Source organism: Protobothrops mucrosquamatus, unplaced genomic scaffold (genome assembly GCF_001527695.2).
Source record: "Protobothrops mucrosquamatus isolate PMUCROS unplaced genomic scaffold, P.Mucros_1.0 scaffold49, whole genome shotgun sequence".
Taxonomy (NCBI): domain Eukaryota; kingdom Metazoa; phylum Chordata; class Lepidosauria; order Squamata; family Viperidae; genus Protobothrops; species Protobothrops mucrosquamatus.
Window position 1 is genome coordinate 567682 of NW_015386431.1, and position 18518 is coordinate 586199.

An 18518-nucleotide genomic window follows, 5' to 3' on the forward strand; every position below is an offset into this window, starting at 1 on the left:
GTGTATAAACCATTGAGCTTGGGTTCCAGAGCATTAAATATTTGATTGGGCTTCAAGGAAGCCCAGTTGCCTTCCGAAAAACACCTTTGGGATAACAGAATCCAAAGTATTGTAGTCATACTGCATAGAACATCCCAACATTCCCTGAAGGAACTGATCGGTCATGGGCACAAATTCCCATGACTTTTTCCAAAAAGGCAACTGGACATTCTTGGTTTTTTCCTTGAAAACATTTCACTTCTCATCCAAGAAGCTTCTTCAGTTCTAAAAACTGAGAACTAAAGAAACTTCTTGGATGAGAAGTGAAACATTTTCAAGGGAAAAAACCCGAAGAAAGTCCACTTGCCATTTGGAAAAAGCACCTTTGGACAACCGTGATCTGGATGATTGTTATAGCAGGAGAAGTTCCCAGAGAAAATATGACACACCTTCCTCAAATTTCCAAAATACTACTAAATGCCTATGTGTGAAATACCCAGTATTGGAATGAAAGTCCTACTCTCACCTCTAGCATAATCCCATAAAGAAAAGAGAATGAGGGTAGGGGTAGTGATAGTTGCAGAGTAAGTTCCTGTGTGCTTTACATAATATACAGCATTATATCTCTACTATTGGATGATTTAGGAGTTACAAGATGTAGTAAAAGCTGACTTTAATCTGAGAGGAGTGAGCAAAGGAAAGAATGAAAGCAATACAAACGGTATCAATAAATTAATTTCCTCGAGGAACTTCCGGTGGGACGGCGCGCCGATGGCGGCTCTTTTCGGAGCCGTCCGCTTGGGAAGGCGTCAGAGCCAGCATGAACAGCGGTCAGCAGCTGTTCAGAGGCTTGGAACCTTGTGCCCCGGGAGAAGGGGTCGAGGTGAGTACTCCTGGATAGGAGTAGAGTCCCAAAGGCTCTCCCTTTATCTCGGGAGAGCGAAATTGGGTACTCCTCCGGAGTCCGGGAAATCTCCGTCTCCCAAGTGCCTTTGTTCCCTTTGTTTTTGGGAACAAAGCCAGTCGTTGCCTCCACTTCTGTGAATNTGCATCTTACTTTATTTCATTAAAAAAAGGCCAGGCCTTTTAGAGGTCTTATCCTCAGAAAACAATGCTGAGGTGTATAAACCATTGAGCTTGGGTTCCAGAGCATTAAATATTTGATTGGGCTTCAAGGAAGCCCAGTTGCCTTCCGAAAAACACCTTTGGGATAACAGAATCCAAAGTATTGTAGTCATACTGCATAAAACATCCCAAAGTTCCCTGAAGGAAATGATCGGTCATGGGCACAAATTCCCATGACTTTTTCCAAAAAGGCAACTGGACATTCTTGGTTTTTTCCTTGAAAACATTTCACTTCCCATCCAAGAAGCTTCTTCAGTTCTAAAAACTAAGAACTAAAGAAACTTCTTGGATGAGAAGTGAAACATTTTCAAGGGAAAACCCCCGAAGAAAGTCCACTTGCCATTTGGAAAAAGCACCTTTGGACAACCGTGGTCTGGATGATTGTGATAGCAGGAGAAGTTCCCAGAGAAAATATGACACACCTTCCTCAAATTTCCAAAATACTACTAAATGCCTATGTATTGGAATGAAAGTCCTACTCTCACCTCTAGCATAATCCCATAAAGAAAAGGGAATGAGGGTAGGGGTAGTGATAGTTGCAGAGTAAGTTCCTGTGTGCTTTACATAATATACAGCATTATATCTCTACTATTGGATGATTTAGGAGTTACAAGATGTAGTAAAAGCTGACTTTAATCTGAGAGGAGTGAGCAAAGGAAAGAATGAAAGCAATACAAACGGTATCAATAAATTAATTTCCTCAAATTTTGGATGCAATGGTTTCAGGCACTATGTGGGGCTGCAGACAGTGAAATATGGGCTGAAATGGGGCCTATGTATTAAAAATAAGGAGGTAAAAACACAAGGACCCTATGTTCCAGCTGCATTCCTGCTGAAGTATGCTATGATTTCTACTTTATAATTATCTCCTGGAGTGTTAGCATGCCTCCCACACTCCCTGGAATGTTAATTTAATATCTATATGTTTTAAAAGCTCATACAGCACTGTACGTGAATATCACTATGATTTAGAACTATAACTCTTGCATTGTTTGCAAGGGAGAGAGATGAAAATTGCCTCTCAAAGTTCTCCAGTGTACTTCTGAAACAGAAACTGCAATCCACAAACCCATCTAAATCTGATATATGAATGTTCCTGGTAGCAGCTCCTAAAACAGAAATACATCTGAAGACCAATTAAAATGTGAGATCTGTGTTTAAGAAATAGATTGGACCAAAATAGCTTAAGATAGATAATGCATTTCATTCATTCATTTAAATTATGTGCTATATTATTAATAGATTATTTGGTCAGTCTCTCTGGATCTTCCCTAAACACTTACAGGGTGATCTGCATCCAGTTCGGAGCCATACATGAGAACTCTCTGCGAACATTTATCTAATTCAGCAATCTTCCGGGGAAACCAAGGCACACAGTCCAGCTCTGGAAAAAAAAGAGATGGGATGGAATCAGGCATTCTTTCTCTGCGTCTTCATACAATTGGGCTGATTTCATAATAAAATGAGAGAAAACAGACGAGGGGGAAAAAACAATAGTCTTGCCTTCCTCATCAGTCCAGATGTTTTCTGGGGGATTCAGAGTCACAATGTTTGTTTCATACTTTAACAGCTGAATGAGCTCATTGAATTCTTTCTTGGTGCAGTCGCAATCCACAAAAATTTCTACCTCTGAATTCCTTCGCTTCGATTTTCTGGATTCAATATGAACCATACTCACATGCTTCTCCTGAAAATAGATGCAAAAAAGAGTTAACCCAGTGCAAATGGAAAAGCAGTAATTAAATGCCTCAGTCTTAACAGGTGGTAGTTTAGAATAGATATTCAAGTATTTACATTAAAAGAAATTAATTATTTGTGCATTAGCCAGAAATAAACTACTGTAAAATTATGATTGTATTCACTCTTTTATTATAAACCTCCATGGTAAAAACTATAAATACCTTTGGATAATTAAAATTTAATATTGATTTACCATGGCAATTTCATATAAAACCATCATTTATATATACTAGAGATGCTACTAGTTCCATACCAAATTTATGAGAAGCATAATAGAAAAAAATGAAATAGTTTGGTAATACACTAGCATTGTTCTGTCATCTATAAGTTAACCTTCCTAAAGCAGAAAGCCAAATGCATAATAAAAATTCCACAGCATAGAAATCCCCATCAACACAAGATTTACTACTTTTCATTATCTAAATACTGAAATACTTTAGTAATACTTTACTTTAGTAAAACGTTACAATATATAGCAGGATAGCTCAGATGCATAACACTGGCTAGATTTATAACTTCGTCAAGGCCTAATGTTTTTTAAAACAGCCCTTGCAAATCAAATAGAGGAGCTGGCAACCCTAAATTGCAATTATGAATTCCTTGAACTTATTCCAGAGAAATTTACATTTAGGTATGGCATTTGATGTAGACTTCAGGGTACTAATGATTGTTTAAAATGATTAAGCCAGTTTTTTAAACCGACTGCAGAAATAAATAATTAGGCAATAAAGTTAAATACATAAGAGCTAATCTTAAAATATTCCAACTTCTGAAATTTATCTTCATGTGATATAAAGCAAATTGCAGTAATTGAAACAAGTGTAACTAAAGCAAGAATGGAGGAAGACAGGACTGAATGTTCTAAGTAGGTCTGTTAGCTGGAGTTGGAGCTAACAGAAAATATTTCTAGCTGTTGCTACCAATCTAGGTATCAAGGATATTAATAATTCCAAAACTATTATTAAGATTGAAATATATTATTTCAGAAAACTGAAAGTATAGACTAAGCCAACTAATAATAAACAATTACTTCTAGCATGTCAGAAGCAAGATTCTGATTAGCAGTTAATATACCATAAAATGATTAGCTTCACTTTATGCTGTAATGTGGTTTGCTTGACTTTAATTGTTCATTTTGTGCAAACCAAGCCATTTTGGATAATAAATCATGGATATGGCCAAGCACAATGTCTGAACTCAGCTAACTTACTCACTAAGCAATGAACTGATCTGGTAAGTGAATCTAGTGTCTTGTAATTTAGTAGACATAACATGCATATTATCTTTTATACAAACATGATGCACATTTTTCAATCAATATATTATTATGAAAATAAATAATAATATAATTTTTACCTGGAAAAGTCTGAGAGCTTTTACCAAGCCACCAACTTCATTTTTTAAAGAAAACACCACAGCCGTTTTACCACCTTCTGATGTTGACTCATTCTTGCTTGTACCTTTATTAGCCCTTTTATCATCAATTCTACCAGAATTTGTTTTGCTTAGCTGAAAGAAAATACAGATCACAAGCATTTCCATGTACCCCTCAACAATAATTAACCTTTCTTTTTATTTGATCTTAGAATTTATATAGTTCTTTCAAAAGTGAAGTTTTGCTTAGGTTTTTTTTCTCTCTTTCTTAATAAGCACGTTTAGGGCTCTTACTGGTTGTTAGCAATTATAGGTTGCTAACATATATGAAATATTATTCTAAAAGAAATCAACAAAAGAGCATTGTGGAATGAAAGCTGTTATAATCTTTATTTTAAAAACTAATGTTCTGCTTCCTATTGAAAATAAAACTTCCCAAGTTTTTGGAAAACAATTATGGATTCTGAAGTCTATATTATAAATTCAAACATGTATCACAGGCAGAACATCACATCCCTTTTCCATCACAAGTGCCTTTGAATATCAGAGAAAGAGTCAAAGAGCATAATTTTCAAATTATAAAAGAAGCAATTGATAGAAAATATAACTTGCACTTTCTCTTTATTGTCTTGGAAAGATTTGTTAATTTTTGCTTGCAACTGAATTTCTCATTCCAGTGGATCTACAATAGGGCTGGGTGAAGGCTGAAATGTATGGTTTTGCTGAGCAACAATTTAAAGCATGTATTGGTTGTGGGGAAAAACAGAGAAAGCCTCCTAAGCTTTGATAAATAAAATGAAAGGACTGTTTTTAAAATATTGTCCTTGGTTAGGGTGATTTCTTCAATGTGGATATTGGCTGCCACAAAAAAATAAAATTGGGTCAATCGCTTGACAGACCCATTTTATGACCATTACAGCTTAGAATCATAATGGGCAGACTCCATTACAGTCATCACTCAAGGATTAGTTGTACATGTTTTTGAAATATCAACTCATACTTGCACGCTCAGTGCAAAACAGGCTTGAAGCATCTTTCTTATATAGGATGAAAACTTGGAAGAACAACTCTTCAAAGTGAACTCAATGGTGCTTTTTCAAAAGGCAACTGGACTGTTTTTCCCTAAGGAAGAAGATGTTTCACTTCTCATCCAAGAAGCTTCAACAGTTCTGGCAGGATAGTGGGGCGATGGAAGGATTAGTTCTGACAGGATGGGAGGGGAGTGGGAGGATTTTTTTGGCAGTCATCTGGTCATTAGCACTCTCTTGAGGTCTTGAGGCCACTTGGGGGGTTTTCTGTTGAGAGATGGCTGCCCAATGTTAACATAAATGACCTCTGTTAAGAGAGGCCATTAATGTTAACACTGAGCAGCCTTCTCTCAACAAAGGGGGAGGGATACGACACCACCTATCTCCTGTCTACAATGCAGCCCTTGCAGCAGTTCCAAGAAGATTGCACCCCCATTTGCACTCTGATACAGATGATCCTGAGGGCACAGATAAACCCCCAAGTGGCCTCAAGAGCTCTCAGGGAGAGTGCTAACGATTAGATAACTGCAAAGAAATATCATCCTTCCACCACCACCCCCATCCTGTCAGAACTAATCCTTCCATTGCCTCCATCATTCTGCCAGAACTGATGAAGCTTCTTGGATGAGAAATGAAATATCTTCTTCTTCCTTAGGAAAAAAACAGTCCAGTTGCCTTTGAAAAAGCACCTTTGAAACAACTATGACCTGGATGACTGAGAATCTCCACAGACATTCTTCAAAGTGAAATTTCTCATAGAAACATAATTCCTTGAAAAAATCAACACATTCCCTATCTCAAAGCGATGAAAAATTGTTGTTCATAATTTTCATCAACATTTAATGCCCTTATGCTACTTTAATTAAAAAACAATTAACTTTCTTTAATTAAGGAATTCTTTCATCACATGGTTGAATGGTTTAGTTTCCTTTCAGGATTGCCCACCTTTAGCAGGAATTTAGAATACTCAGATATAAATAACAGTTAAACAAATGATATCATAAGAATTTATTTAACATTTATTAGCTGGAGAAAAAGAATTGAAACAAGGTTGGTAATATGGTGTTTACTTAAATGGCCAAATATACTTTTCTGATTTTTTTTAAATGTGCTTTTAGAAGTAGATTTTTATTCAAAATGTTCATACTTTATATATTTATATATTTTATAATATATTATGAAAATGTTTATGGTTTCTCTTGTTTACAGTTCTTCCATTTTTAATGTTTTTATCTTTATAATCCACCCAAAGAACTAAAATTATTGGCGGGAGAGGAAAGAATAGAATATTTAGTCTCACTTATTATGAAACTGATTATAATAAGATATAGTGTTTATTATATTTATAATTACCTATTCAATGGGCACGCTACAAATTAAACATACAGGCTATAACCACAGAAGCTAACAATGTTATGATGTTGTATGAATGAATGAATGAATGAATGAATGAATGAATGAATGAATGAATGAATGAATGAATGTATGTGGGGGCAGCTACTCTTTTCTGCATAAGGAAACATTATCTACAAAGCTATTAAAGACATGAACAAGTATCTTTATTTTAATCTGGAGCCAAATGGGGAATCAATGAAACTTACAGAACGTTAATATTATACATCTACACCTGGATCTTGGATTGTGGACCAATGGTAACTCTTATCCTGTTTTAATCGTTCATATCAGTCATTATTTATGACTGCAAAGATTGAATAAACTATGAATATTTCCAACATACAAGGGTTTCAATCTTTTTGGGGTGGAGGGGGAACTCTCCCTACAAACAAAACAAACAAAAAATCTAACAAAGAGTCATGCTGTTTACTTCCAATCACATGGTTAATTAGGATATATAACTTGGACATTCAAAATTTGTTCTACCCACAAAGCAGTGGATGATGTCTCCAGAGCCTCCTCCATGTTTATCACAAATTTTCTACTGGGAAAGAATGATATAATTTTTAAATTAAATACATAAAAAACATTAACTTGATAAGTATAATTTAAGCATAGATTACTTAAAATCAAAGTTGTTATTCTGCCCCTATCACTTTGAGGAATGTTACTCCCAGTCTAGGTATTGTAATATTTAGAATTCTAATATGGCCCTTGGCAAAACGAAGCTTGCATACTTCTGCAATATAAATAAATAAACCAAACTACCACCCCAAAAAAATAGGTGACTGAAGCATCGCCCTACTGCTCTATGCAGATGACTCTGTGATCCTCTCCAGGACACCAGTAGGCCTTAAAAGAGCCTTGTGAGTCCTCATCCAGTATTGGAATTACGATAAACTGGACATAAATTACAAGAAAACCAATGTTATGGCTTTTGCAAAAAGGCCAAAACTCTACTCATGGTATCTTAATGGTCATAATATAGAGCAGGTAACCACCTTTAAGTATCTAGGGGTGGTCATCCATGCCACTGGCTCAAGAAAAGCCCATGGAGAATATGCAGCTGCCTCTGACCAAAGATCAGCAAACACCATCCTCAATTTTTTCCGCACAAAGGGAGGACACTATGTTCCAGCCACAATTAAGCTCTTTCTGGCCAAGTCGCTAGCATAGCTTCTCTACAGGACTCTCTTGCTCGGATTCTCAGCTTTGTGCTTCACACCATTGGGAAGAGTTCAATCCAAGTTTATTAGAGCAATTCTCCAGATGTAGCATTGTGTCTCAAATACACTTCTGCGCCTGGAGACAGGATTGATAAAAGTCGAAGCAAGAATCTGTATAGCTTCCTTAAATATCTGGCTAAAGCTTAATTTCTTTCCACAAGGCCTTGCTCCATTAATCCACCAAGACAAATTTCCTCATCATGTCCAACCTTGCCAAACTAGGCTTCTCTCCAGCCTCAAGCAAAACAAACCTTGCAACAAAGGGTAGAGGACATCGAGAGGCAAACGGACTTAGGGATAGCTCTGCTGTTTCTGGCTCCAGACCCTATTAGGTATGTTGTTACTCCTGCTAGTTATCTTAGCCAGTTAGAGTCAGCAAACCACTGGAAAGCATTTTCGCTCTCACAGTGCCATGCGCTCCCATCGGCCGTCTTGTAAGGCAAGTATAAAAAGATACCATTGACTGAAAGACTCTGCTCCTGTGGCTCAGACTGTTGGACACATACTCCTTCGATGTTCTTTCTATAGAGATATTAGAAAAAACCATATCCTCCCAATAATCGATAGGTATCCTGGCCGTTCTGACACTACTTATCTCCAGTGGCTGCTTAAGGACAAACAGGCTGTCATTACTGAGCAGGTGGCTAGATTCTGCACAGCAGCACTGGGGATTTGTCAGAAATATAAATAAGATAAATATATTTGAAAATATTATTTTTAGTTCTTTTGTAATAATTTCTTAATTTTATTACAAGTGTTCTTATTCATCATTAGATCATGCTCAGTGCATTTTTATATATGTATGTAAGTAGCCTACAATTGGATATTTTACTGTTTCTGGCCATATGGCTGTAATAAACTGATTTGGATACTTCTGCTATAAGGATACAACTACTTCTAAAGTATTTTGAGAATGGTAGGCCATCCTATCTTTGCGTTTTTCTTGGGAAGCTTAATTTTGAATTATGAATATGCATTCATTTGAAGTGGGATAGATAAAAATGCAACTAAATTAGAATTGGTTGATGGATTGATTGATTGATTGATTGATTGATTGTTGAAGTAACTCCAAATAATCCATAGATTTTCTCCCTTATGATCTTTCCCCATGCTGCACTCATCAATACTGTAATTGAATCCATTCACCTTGCAGGTGATCATCCTTTTTTTCTTCTTCCCTTCCAGTTTTCCTAGCATTAGAGCCTTTTCCAGACAGCTAGGTCTTCACATAATGTGTCAAAGTAAGATTACTTGAGCCTCATCATTTGAACTCTGGATTGATTTGTTTAATGACTCTTTGTTTGTTTTCTTGGCTGTCTATGGTATTCTCATATGTCTTCTTTAACACCAAAGTTCAAAAGTGTCAGTGCTCTTCCTATCCTCCTTCTTTAAAATCCAACTTTTATTCTCATAGATTATCACAGGGAATATTAAGATCTTTGTCACATCATCTGAATATTTTTTACTGGGATTAGAGTTAAACATGTGTAGATCTATTTTTTCTGCTAAAAAGAATTATTATTATATAGATATCCTTTTTAAGGGGTCTGTAATTATTAGGCTCCTTTTCAACTTAATGCTGAGCAATAAAACTAGATTTGCTGCTTTGTAAAGTGCATGCCAATATTCTTCTTTAACTTCCCTTCTACCATTCCTTTCTTGATTTCTTCAATACAATCTCCTTTCTCATTCATATCTATTTTATTCCTCAGTAAACTTGCAAGAAGCAAGCCATATATGTCCATATATTTCAATGGGCATCAACAATGTGAAGAGGCAGTATGTCTTGAATTAGCATTCTTCAGTTCTGGTTGATAAGAATTTAGTATCCTTTGACATGAGGATATTCATTAGAGCTATTTCCATTAACATCAATGAATTCCCTTAATCATATGAGACAGCTAATGTAGGAAGGAGATTTAAAAATCTACTGAAAGCCATTCCTCATTGTTGCTGAAGTATAGTTAGCATGAAAGATAAAGCAAAGCATTCTTAAGGACACATAAGCTGTGGCAAATGCTTTGAATGGATTGCGATTGTTATAGCCACTCAGATTAAGTTTACTGTCATTTGACCAAAATGATATAATCTCTGTCAGTGTTGCAAAAATTTCTTTTACTGCATGTAGAGTTTATCAAACTGAACTCTTTTATCTTAGTTCTAGCATTTTGCAATCATTTTGATCTTTATTTAAAGATTAAATAAAATCTATTTTATTGTTAGTAAAACAATACAAACAAAATCTTTTATTGAGATTTTCAGGTCTTTGACTATAACTTAAAAAAAATCTATTCCCTGAAAAAATAATAAACAATCCCCCAAAATATATTTGTTTGATATACATAACTTGCAAAGGATTTGCAAGTTGTCATGACAACCATTTTTTTTGTTTTTTTATATGAATAAAAGGTATACCATTTGAGAAATGGTGTCCAATTGTGCCACCCAAACAGATGCTGTGCTGTGTATGAAGCTAAATGAAATGTTTCCATTCTCATATGGTTTGCATGTAATCCTCCAAACGGAAAATAATCATCCATGTAATTTGAAGGATTCCTAAGTGAACAGGCCAACTTCCATCAATTTACCAAGTCTATCCATTTGTGCTACAATTAAATAAAAAATAACCAGTAACTTATTTTGCTTGAGGAGCAAATTAATCTACACTGATAACTTCCCAAAATATTTATGTTCATATTTTGATTATTCCTAAATATAATTCCTGTTTAATTTTTTCCTACCACATTTCAAACAACATTTAGAATTGTGATAATTACTTTTTCCCGCCAAAAAACATGAAGATCAATAGAAATTAGCAGTATGGATCTTACCTAGTAAAACATGCAACTTAGATATGGTGTTTGTTCACAACAACCTGTATTCTTAGATACATTTACAAGTTTTTTATACAAAGTAATTGCTGTTAAATTACCAATTGAACTAATGCATTAGACTTGGCTTAAGAAAACCACACTTGGCTTAAAAAAAAACTCATTACAACTAAGTGATACAGGTATAGAATATTTTTAAAACCCTACTAAAATGTTATAAATACACATTTATAGTGTATTTTTAGTGATTTTTGTAAAAAAAAAAAATCTAAGGACAGTGTCTCAAACATTGCCTACCTTAACACAAATAAAAAATGATGTAGCACTTTTAGTTTTTATGAAAATGAAGTACCTTCTGAGAGAAGCTAAAAGGTGGATATCTCAAACAAATTGCGATCAGAGATTGAATGTGATAAGATACATATAGTTGTGTACAATATGAGGCATTATATGCAGAAGTATAAGCCCATTATATTACAATACAGCCAGCCAGTTTGAGAAAGAAACATAATCAGAACCACAATATAGTTATGGATTTTTAAGTTGAAAACAGCCCCCAATAGTGCTCTAGGAAACATCATCACCACCATCATCATTATCATCATCATGACCATCCTGGAGACAGACAGAAATGGATATATGTATAAATAGATATGGATGTAAGTATAAACACATTCAGAGAAATAACTTTGTGATAATAACACCATCAGTGAGCAAGATACAACTTCTTAATCTTAAATTGTTTGAGAAATCACTGTAAAATGTGTAGAATTGTAATATTTATTTAGGTTAAACGTTTTAACATATTGTAACAAATGCTGTCTTTAACAGTAATGTACATTTTTTGTTTCTTCTGTTTGTCTGCCCAAAGAAGTATGATTGCATTTTCAAGAAGTTTTATTATCTTTTTAATAGAGGGCCAAATATAACATTATTTATATCTAATTATTAATGTTAGTTGTAGTAATAGTAGTATACTATATATTTACAGTTTGAAATATTACATCCTTCTGCTTTCGTTTTAAATGACAGCCACAATGACTGCCATCCACTGTATTTCATGATTTCAGCAATGCATTCAATCATTATTTTTAATCATAATTAAATTCAACAGCTTTCCCTGGAAGAAAATCTTATTAATCCAAATGTACTTATATATATATATAAGCTGCTGTAAGCGGCTAGAAAATTTGCACTTAAAAAAAATTCAAGGCAGAGAAAGTAAGTCTTCAACACAAAGACTGGATTAATTCCACTGTTAGGAACATCTGTCACAAAAGTGAACGATACAATCAATTGAAGTTTTGTCTCAAAAAATGTCTTCTATAAAAAAAAACTTGATAATTTGTACTGAGACAGTTGTGTTGCAGAGAGAAAGGGGTGATGCCTAAGCTTTTTCTGAACAAGCAAAGAAATAAATTTGTTCAGTAAAAAGGCCCCAAAGAAGTCATCTGGAAATGCCTGAACATTTCTGAAACAATCTGACAAGATAATGGTTTGGTATCTTTAAATGCTTGATACTTACAGTTACATTCCTGGGTAATGGATACTCTTGAGGCACAGCTGAGTCCAGTGAAAGGCCCCGTCGCGCCCAGTATTTGCTGGAAAACATCATCATTGCTGGCTGCATGGTGGGAACTGTACTGTTTTCCCTGTTCAGAGCAGAAGGAAACAGGCTTGCAATGCTGCCCGCAGGGAGCTGTCCAGCTGTTCAGCACTCTGAGGCTGAACAAGAAACGCTTCAAGTGCCTCTCACCTCCCCCAGCAAGAGTTTATATACGCCTCTTGAAGAACTGATGAAAGACTGATGAAGATCGTCACATGAAAGTAGCAGAGAAACACCCTTCTTTCTTGACTCCTCTTGTCTTCCCGTACAACAACTAGCACTTTGTTTGTTTCCTTTGAGTTGTACTATTTTTAAAAGTACTATACTTTTATCAGTAGACTTCAGAAAACGTTTAGCAGTTCTTTACAGAGAGCCATTTGAACACTTGCATGGCATTCCATTACGAAGATGGTTACTCAAAGTAAGATGGGCAGCTTGATATTTCAGTTAACAAGAAATGCATTTTACGTGTCACTTGAGTAAAGATTACATTTTTTAAAAGAATGAAGAGAAATTGGTACTTTTCCCAGGGGTGTTTTAATATTGTCAGAACCCTTCACACTATAATCAAATGAGTGTGTGATTACAGGATTAAAAGTATTATAAAGTTGTTTGATTGATTTACCATTCCTCATTTACCTACTTTGAATATAGAAATGAGGACATTAGACCAAAGGCATCCTTCTGTTACGTATTGGTGAAGTATCATATATAAAAATAAATTTTACCTAGTGCATAAATTCTAGTGTAGAGACTCTGCAAATATTTAAATATCATAGTTGTATTATCCAATACTATGTTAAACTACTGTATCCCAGGAAATAAGAATCCAATTACACAATTCTGCTTAGAGTCATGGATGTGTTCTTTAGCCAAATACAGGTGAGGTTAAATTCCCAAGAACTTTGGCACATGATTTCAGTAGACTTAAATGTAGGTTTCTAGAACTCAGTAGCAATTCAATACAGGACATGTACTATAATGATCAGTTCTTATAAATTCCCCCTCCTATATCTATTGAAGAGCTAATTTGGTTGCAGCAGGATGCATGTGGTTGCATCTACTGTAAATGATGGGAATACCTTCCTTAAAGAGTCTCTTCTGATTCTATCTGGCTATCTTAAGGTAGACAGGCTTTACGCATGTCATATATTTTTTAAATAAGTATTATCACTGGGGCTATTGTGCTACAATTATTCGGTTGTTTTCAACACAAAATCAGTTTGACTATTTTTATGACGACATTCAACATTGTTTTGATAATGAAGTTGTCATGTAAGATAAGTAAAAAAGAAAAAATCAGAAGTCCCACTATGTGCATAAATATCCTAATTATGCTTTCCAGATTTCTGCCATGTTGAATTGTGTGTGTGTGTGTGTATGAGAAGGAGGGGAGAATTATTCCATGTTAGCTTTGTGTTCATTTTGGAATCATGCCAACAGACAGCACAGAAAAAATATATATCCCGCAATTGTATTAACATGATAATGTAAAAGCCAAAGTTCTATGAGAGAACAAAAGGGGCAAGATAATCCAAAAATTATTTCCTGTAAGAAGGAAATGAAAGCCTAGAGATGCTGGGTCTTGCTTTCTTGCCATTTGCCAAATGGGGTATTTTGTTATTAACTGATAAAAGATAAGTATCCCAAATGAATTAAAGCCAAGAACTACAGAGATCTCACCTTCCGATATCTGTGTTAATAACTTGCCATTTCATCAGTTCTCTCACAACAATTTGCTTTATCTTTTGAGCAACTAAAAGCATGGGCATATTTCTTCACTCTCTGTTAAGTTCTTTTTCAGAATGTATATACAAGAAATTGAATCCTTTGTGGAGATAGATTGTATTTGCTAAATAATTGGGAATGACTTAATATTTCCTTTTCTTTTTCCTACAGCTACCCACCTACCTTTAATTATATTGGAAAAAGCAAGCCAGCTTTTCTATTGACAAAACATGGATTAGGGTGTCATTATGAAAAGGGGATTTCTAGATCCTGACAAATGTCATGAGGGTCACATTTGTCTTTTCAAGCTTATCATCAGAAAACCAAAATTCAACTGCTTATTTATGAATACAACCCCACTGATGCCTATAGGACAAGGAATTTAATTTCTTCCATTGCTAGCCTATATTCTCATATTTTATAACCAAAGTGTTATGCCATAAAAGAACTGAATACTTCTCATCAAACATTTGAAATTTAGGAACTCTTTCCTCAGTTTTCCCCTAAGTATGTCTTAATTAAAAATCTTTAAGTAAACTTTGAATTTTATTTCATAATATGTACAATACTCTTCAAATAGAAAAAATACATGAAATTGTATTTCACATTACTGTAAAACATCAACAGTCCACCCTAGGAAACTCCAGTTTTTGTTGTGTCACCAAAGGGAGTTTAGGCAGAAGCAAAGGAAGGAAATTAAAATGTCATATTTATTTTTATCTGTTTTCAAAATGTTTAGTCTAATATAAAGGCAATTTAGATTGGTTATTATTAAACAGTAATACTACTATTAAACAAAGATAAACATTATTAATTAAATGAGCAAGAAAACCTTGCTAAGAATATTGAGAACCTGAATATATTCAGACATTTATCCTTATTTAAAAAAACGATTTTCAAAAATAGTTAGGCTTGAACTGTATATTAAAATTTGGACAAAATTGCCTAAATTACCAAAAGGTTGTTTTAGTCAAAAATAGAGTTATCCTTTAATATTCATACATCTGAATGTATAAGTATGTATGTATAGGAAAGGTGTAAAAATGCCTTCCTGGGTTATGCAAAAATTAAGGATCAGGGACTTCACAAATGGAAATTTTCATTCCAAATCTACATTCAGTCCACACAAATACTTAGCGTTTTTGTAAACATTAGAAAAAGAACACAATCCTTTCATTTACAAAGTGTGTTATGGAAGTTGCCATCTTTAACTTGGAAATAGTATAGAAGAGTTATAACACTTCAATGATATCCAAAAACTAACCATGCCCAGGTGTTTTCAAAGTACAAGGAATAGATCCCTTTATTTCATGTCATTTACACTGCCTGATTCTCATTTCACTGAAGACAAAAAAATGCACTTTTATACAAATGTATTAAGGAATGTTACTGGAAAAACGGAAGGCTATTTTGGTAGAAGAAACTATAAAAATAATGTCATGTAAAGCTTTGATGTAGAAGTATTACAGTACATGATTTCTTTCCCAATTCATTAAAGCTTAATTAACACAAACTCAAAATATCAACCCAAGTGCCTGAAACAAAACAGTTGTAATAAACTGCCTGTTGAACAATAAAATCAATTACACAAGCATTAGTTTGTAGAGTCTGTGTGTATCACTTGTTGAATTCTTTCATTCCTTTTGTCGGCAGCAGCAAGCAAAGAAACATTTGGAGATGCTGATGCAAGGCAACTCATCCCATCAACAGCCTCATCTTCCCCAGCATCTGAATCTGGTGTTATCATAGCACTATTTTCTAATCCCAAAATTTCACAAATTGCTTGAGGTAATTCCTTTGAAGGAAAAAAAAGACAAAAGTTATTTTTGATTGTTGGGATGTTATTCCTCTCGAATTATACCCTGCTTTGAAACTATATCTCAGCCACAGATACCTGATTTCCTAATGCAGAACTAAATTAAATGAAATAAACATGACTTTTAAATGTAGGTATATGAAGTATTGAATCATACAACTTGTCATTTGATAGGAAAAAGTGAGTAGTAATTAGCTCTAAACAAGCAACAAAATACAATAGCCAGGAGTTACAATACTGCAACAGAACTTATTATTTTCCGAAGAAATGCTGCACATTAATATGGCTTACTGCTTTTCTTTAATCTTGTCTCAGGTGTGCATACAACCTTGATGTTAAAGAAAAAAGGAGGGGAAAATGTTCAATCTCAAGGAATTCCACACCCCATTACATTTTTCTAACAGAGGAAATGTAAAATCTGAAAGTAAAAATTATTTATTTGTTTAATTTTATTTTTCACATTTTTAAACTGATTATTTCTTCCTTCTATACTTTCAAAAAATGTTGTCCACCTTTTGAAGGATCAGTTGGAACAACCCATGATTTCTTCATAGAATGCTTATAAAATGCATTTCATTTTTTACCTTGCAATTCATCATCTGCATAGAAACAGCTTCTGCTTTGCAAAGTACATCATCCACATCCATTTTCATAGACAATTCATTGATATGCTAATATAAAATAAAGCAAAAAAGGTCAGTCTCAAATTTATATCTAAGTTTCAGAATATTAATACCTTCTTTAGCATCTTTTATTAAAAGTTCACCATTAGAATAATTTACTTTTAAAACTGAAGGAACATTTTAGATACACTGAGGATTTTAGATACACTGAGAATAATGTGGTATTCTTATTATTTATCCAAATTTTACTTTTAATTGGAAATATACAATCTAAATTCAGAGATATATTTTGGATAAAATATGGTACATAAAGTATACACCCTGATTGGATTTAAAATTCTTGACAAGGTTGTTTTAAGCTGGTCAGTTCTTTTTGCTAGGCCACAGCCAACAGCTGCCACCACCAATTAACTGCATACTGAGATTGGACAATATATGGATTGCCATTTTTCTGTGAACTAATACACTGGAATAGACTTTGAGTGTTTTGTTTGTATTATAACCATGGGTAACTTTATCTTCCATAGCTTAACTTTACTCAAGCAAGAACTTCCTATTTCACCCTGACACCTCTATCCTAGAGTAATGCACATAAGAAGCTTTTGTGGTTGCTTCAGAACAATAAAAAAAAACTCTACTACATGCTTTATAAAACAAATAACCATCATTCTGTACATGAATAATATGATTTATAATATTTCTTTTGATAATTTTGGTATCTGTTAATTCAACATTGAGCATCTTTCATCAAAGAATAACTATGGCTGACTACTTACATTCATTAATCCTCTCTCACTTCTTATTCTAGGATGAAATGGAATTCATTTTTTAAATCCAAAACAGAAAGGGTAGAAAAATAGTCTCAATTTAATTCAATGTAATAGATACCTTGAGTATTTCATTAAAGCCATAATGTTTCTCCATTATTTGTTGTTTTTCAGATTCCAGAATAGCACAGCATATAAGAAGGTGGAAATTCTGACAAGGCAAATCTGTCCACATCACCTGGTAAAACATTCAACTTGCTGATAAATAAAGAAAAGACTCTGGCCATTTTAGTAAAAGATAATAGACTTATTTTAGTAATCAAGATCTTCTTAGTAGTAATTTTTTTGTTAGTAAAACATTATTTGGTAGATGTTTTAGTTTTCTATAGTAATATTTTTAATAGTATTTATACATCAGTGATAGGAAATCTACAATGGATTCCAATTCTCTAAGCCAGTTTTCCAAACTGTGCTTTGTGCAACTCTATGGTTCTGTGAAAAGTTGATGGGCTACTACGAGAGATTATACCTCCGCACACAAAAGTAATTTAAACACTGCCATTTCCCCATCACTTAAGAGCTCTGGCTCTTGACTGGGATTCCAGGACTTTTTTTAATATATATATTTCATAGCATGGAAAATGTTTGAAAATCCCTGATCTAAACCATTTATGTGCACATAGACAACACAAATTATAGTGTCAGCAGAGTGCAAACCAGGGTTAGTAAAGTTATCTAGAAAAATGTAATAGAATATTTCATATTAATATATCAGTTAAAAATATATGAGATCAATGTACTGTATATACTGTAGTTTGTGTCCTGTTCTGAACATAGCTTTCAATAACACTGTATTTTTTCCTTAAATACAGAAGAAGGCTCTCCATCTACCAGAACCAATGAAATACCATTGTCATCATAAAAAGTATTCCTTTGGTATTGTCAATTAATATGAAACAAACAATTTTCAGTCTATAAATAACTATTTTTATAAACAACTTTCTTCTATTAAAAAGATTGTTTAATTATGGATGTCTCACCTCTCTACATTTTTAACACAATACAATTTATTCATATTTCTATCCATTTATTTTTTAAGTCACCATTTTGGTTGTTAAAAAATGAAGGTGAGGATTTTGTAGAGGATTGTTACATATTGCTCTGCAAAATCATAGTGGGTCAGAGTTACATTATGTCTTGTAAATGCTTATGATATTCAAATTGTCCATCAATATTCCAATCCCACCACACACTATTTCCATCACTTTGAGAGCTTTTGA

At 33.9% G+C, this 18518-nt stretch overlaps 2 protein-coding genes across 2 annotated transcripts in view; both read right to left on the reverse strand.

The window, feature by feature from the left end:
* Positions 1–12328, reverse strand: part of TPH2 (tryptophan hydroxylase 2) — a 120923-nt gene extending 108595 nt beyond the window's left edge. The window contains exons 1-4 of the mRNA XM_015811810.1: positions 12224–12328; positions 4201–4353; positions 2608–2791; positions 2388–2488 (exon numbers count right to left, since the gene is read on the reverse strand). Of these exons, the coding sequence (XP_015667296.1) occupies positions 2388–2488; positions 2608–2791; positions 4201–4353; positions 12224–12328 (543 nt within the window). The remainder of the gene's footprint in view (positions 1–2387; positions 2489–2607; positions 2792–4200; positions 4354–12223) is intronic.
* Positions 12329–15314: 2986 nt separating this feature from the next.
* TBC1D15 (TBC1 domain family member 15) overlaps positions 15315–18518 on the reverse strand; it is a 45873-nt gene continuing 42669 nt past the window's right edge. Inside the window, exons 15-17 of the mRNA XM_015811786.1 lie at positions 17360–17476; positions 16433–16519; positions 15315–15827 (exon numbers count right to left, since the gene is read on the reverse strand). Coding sequence (XP_015667272.1) covers positions 15627–15827; positions 16433–16519; positions 17360–17476 — 405 coding nt within the window. The 3' untranslated portion in view covers positions 15315–15626. The remainder of the gene's footprint in view (positions 15828–16432; positions 16520–17359; positions 17477–18518) is intronic.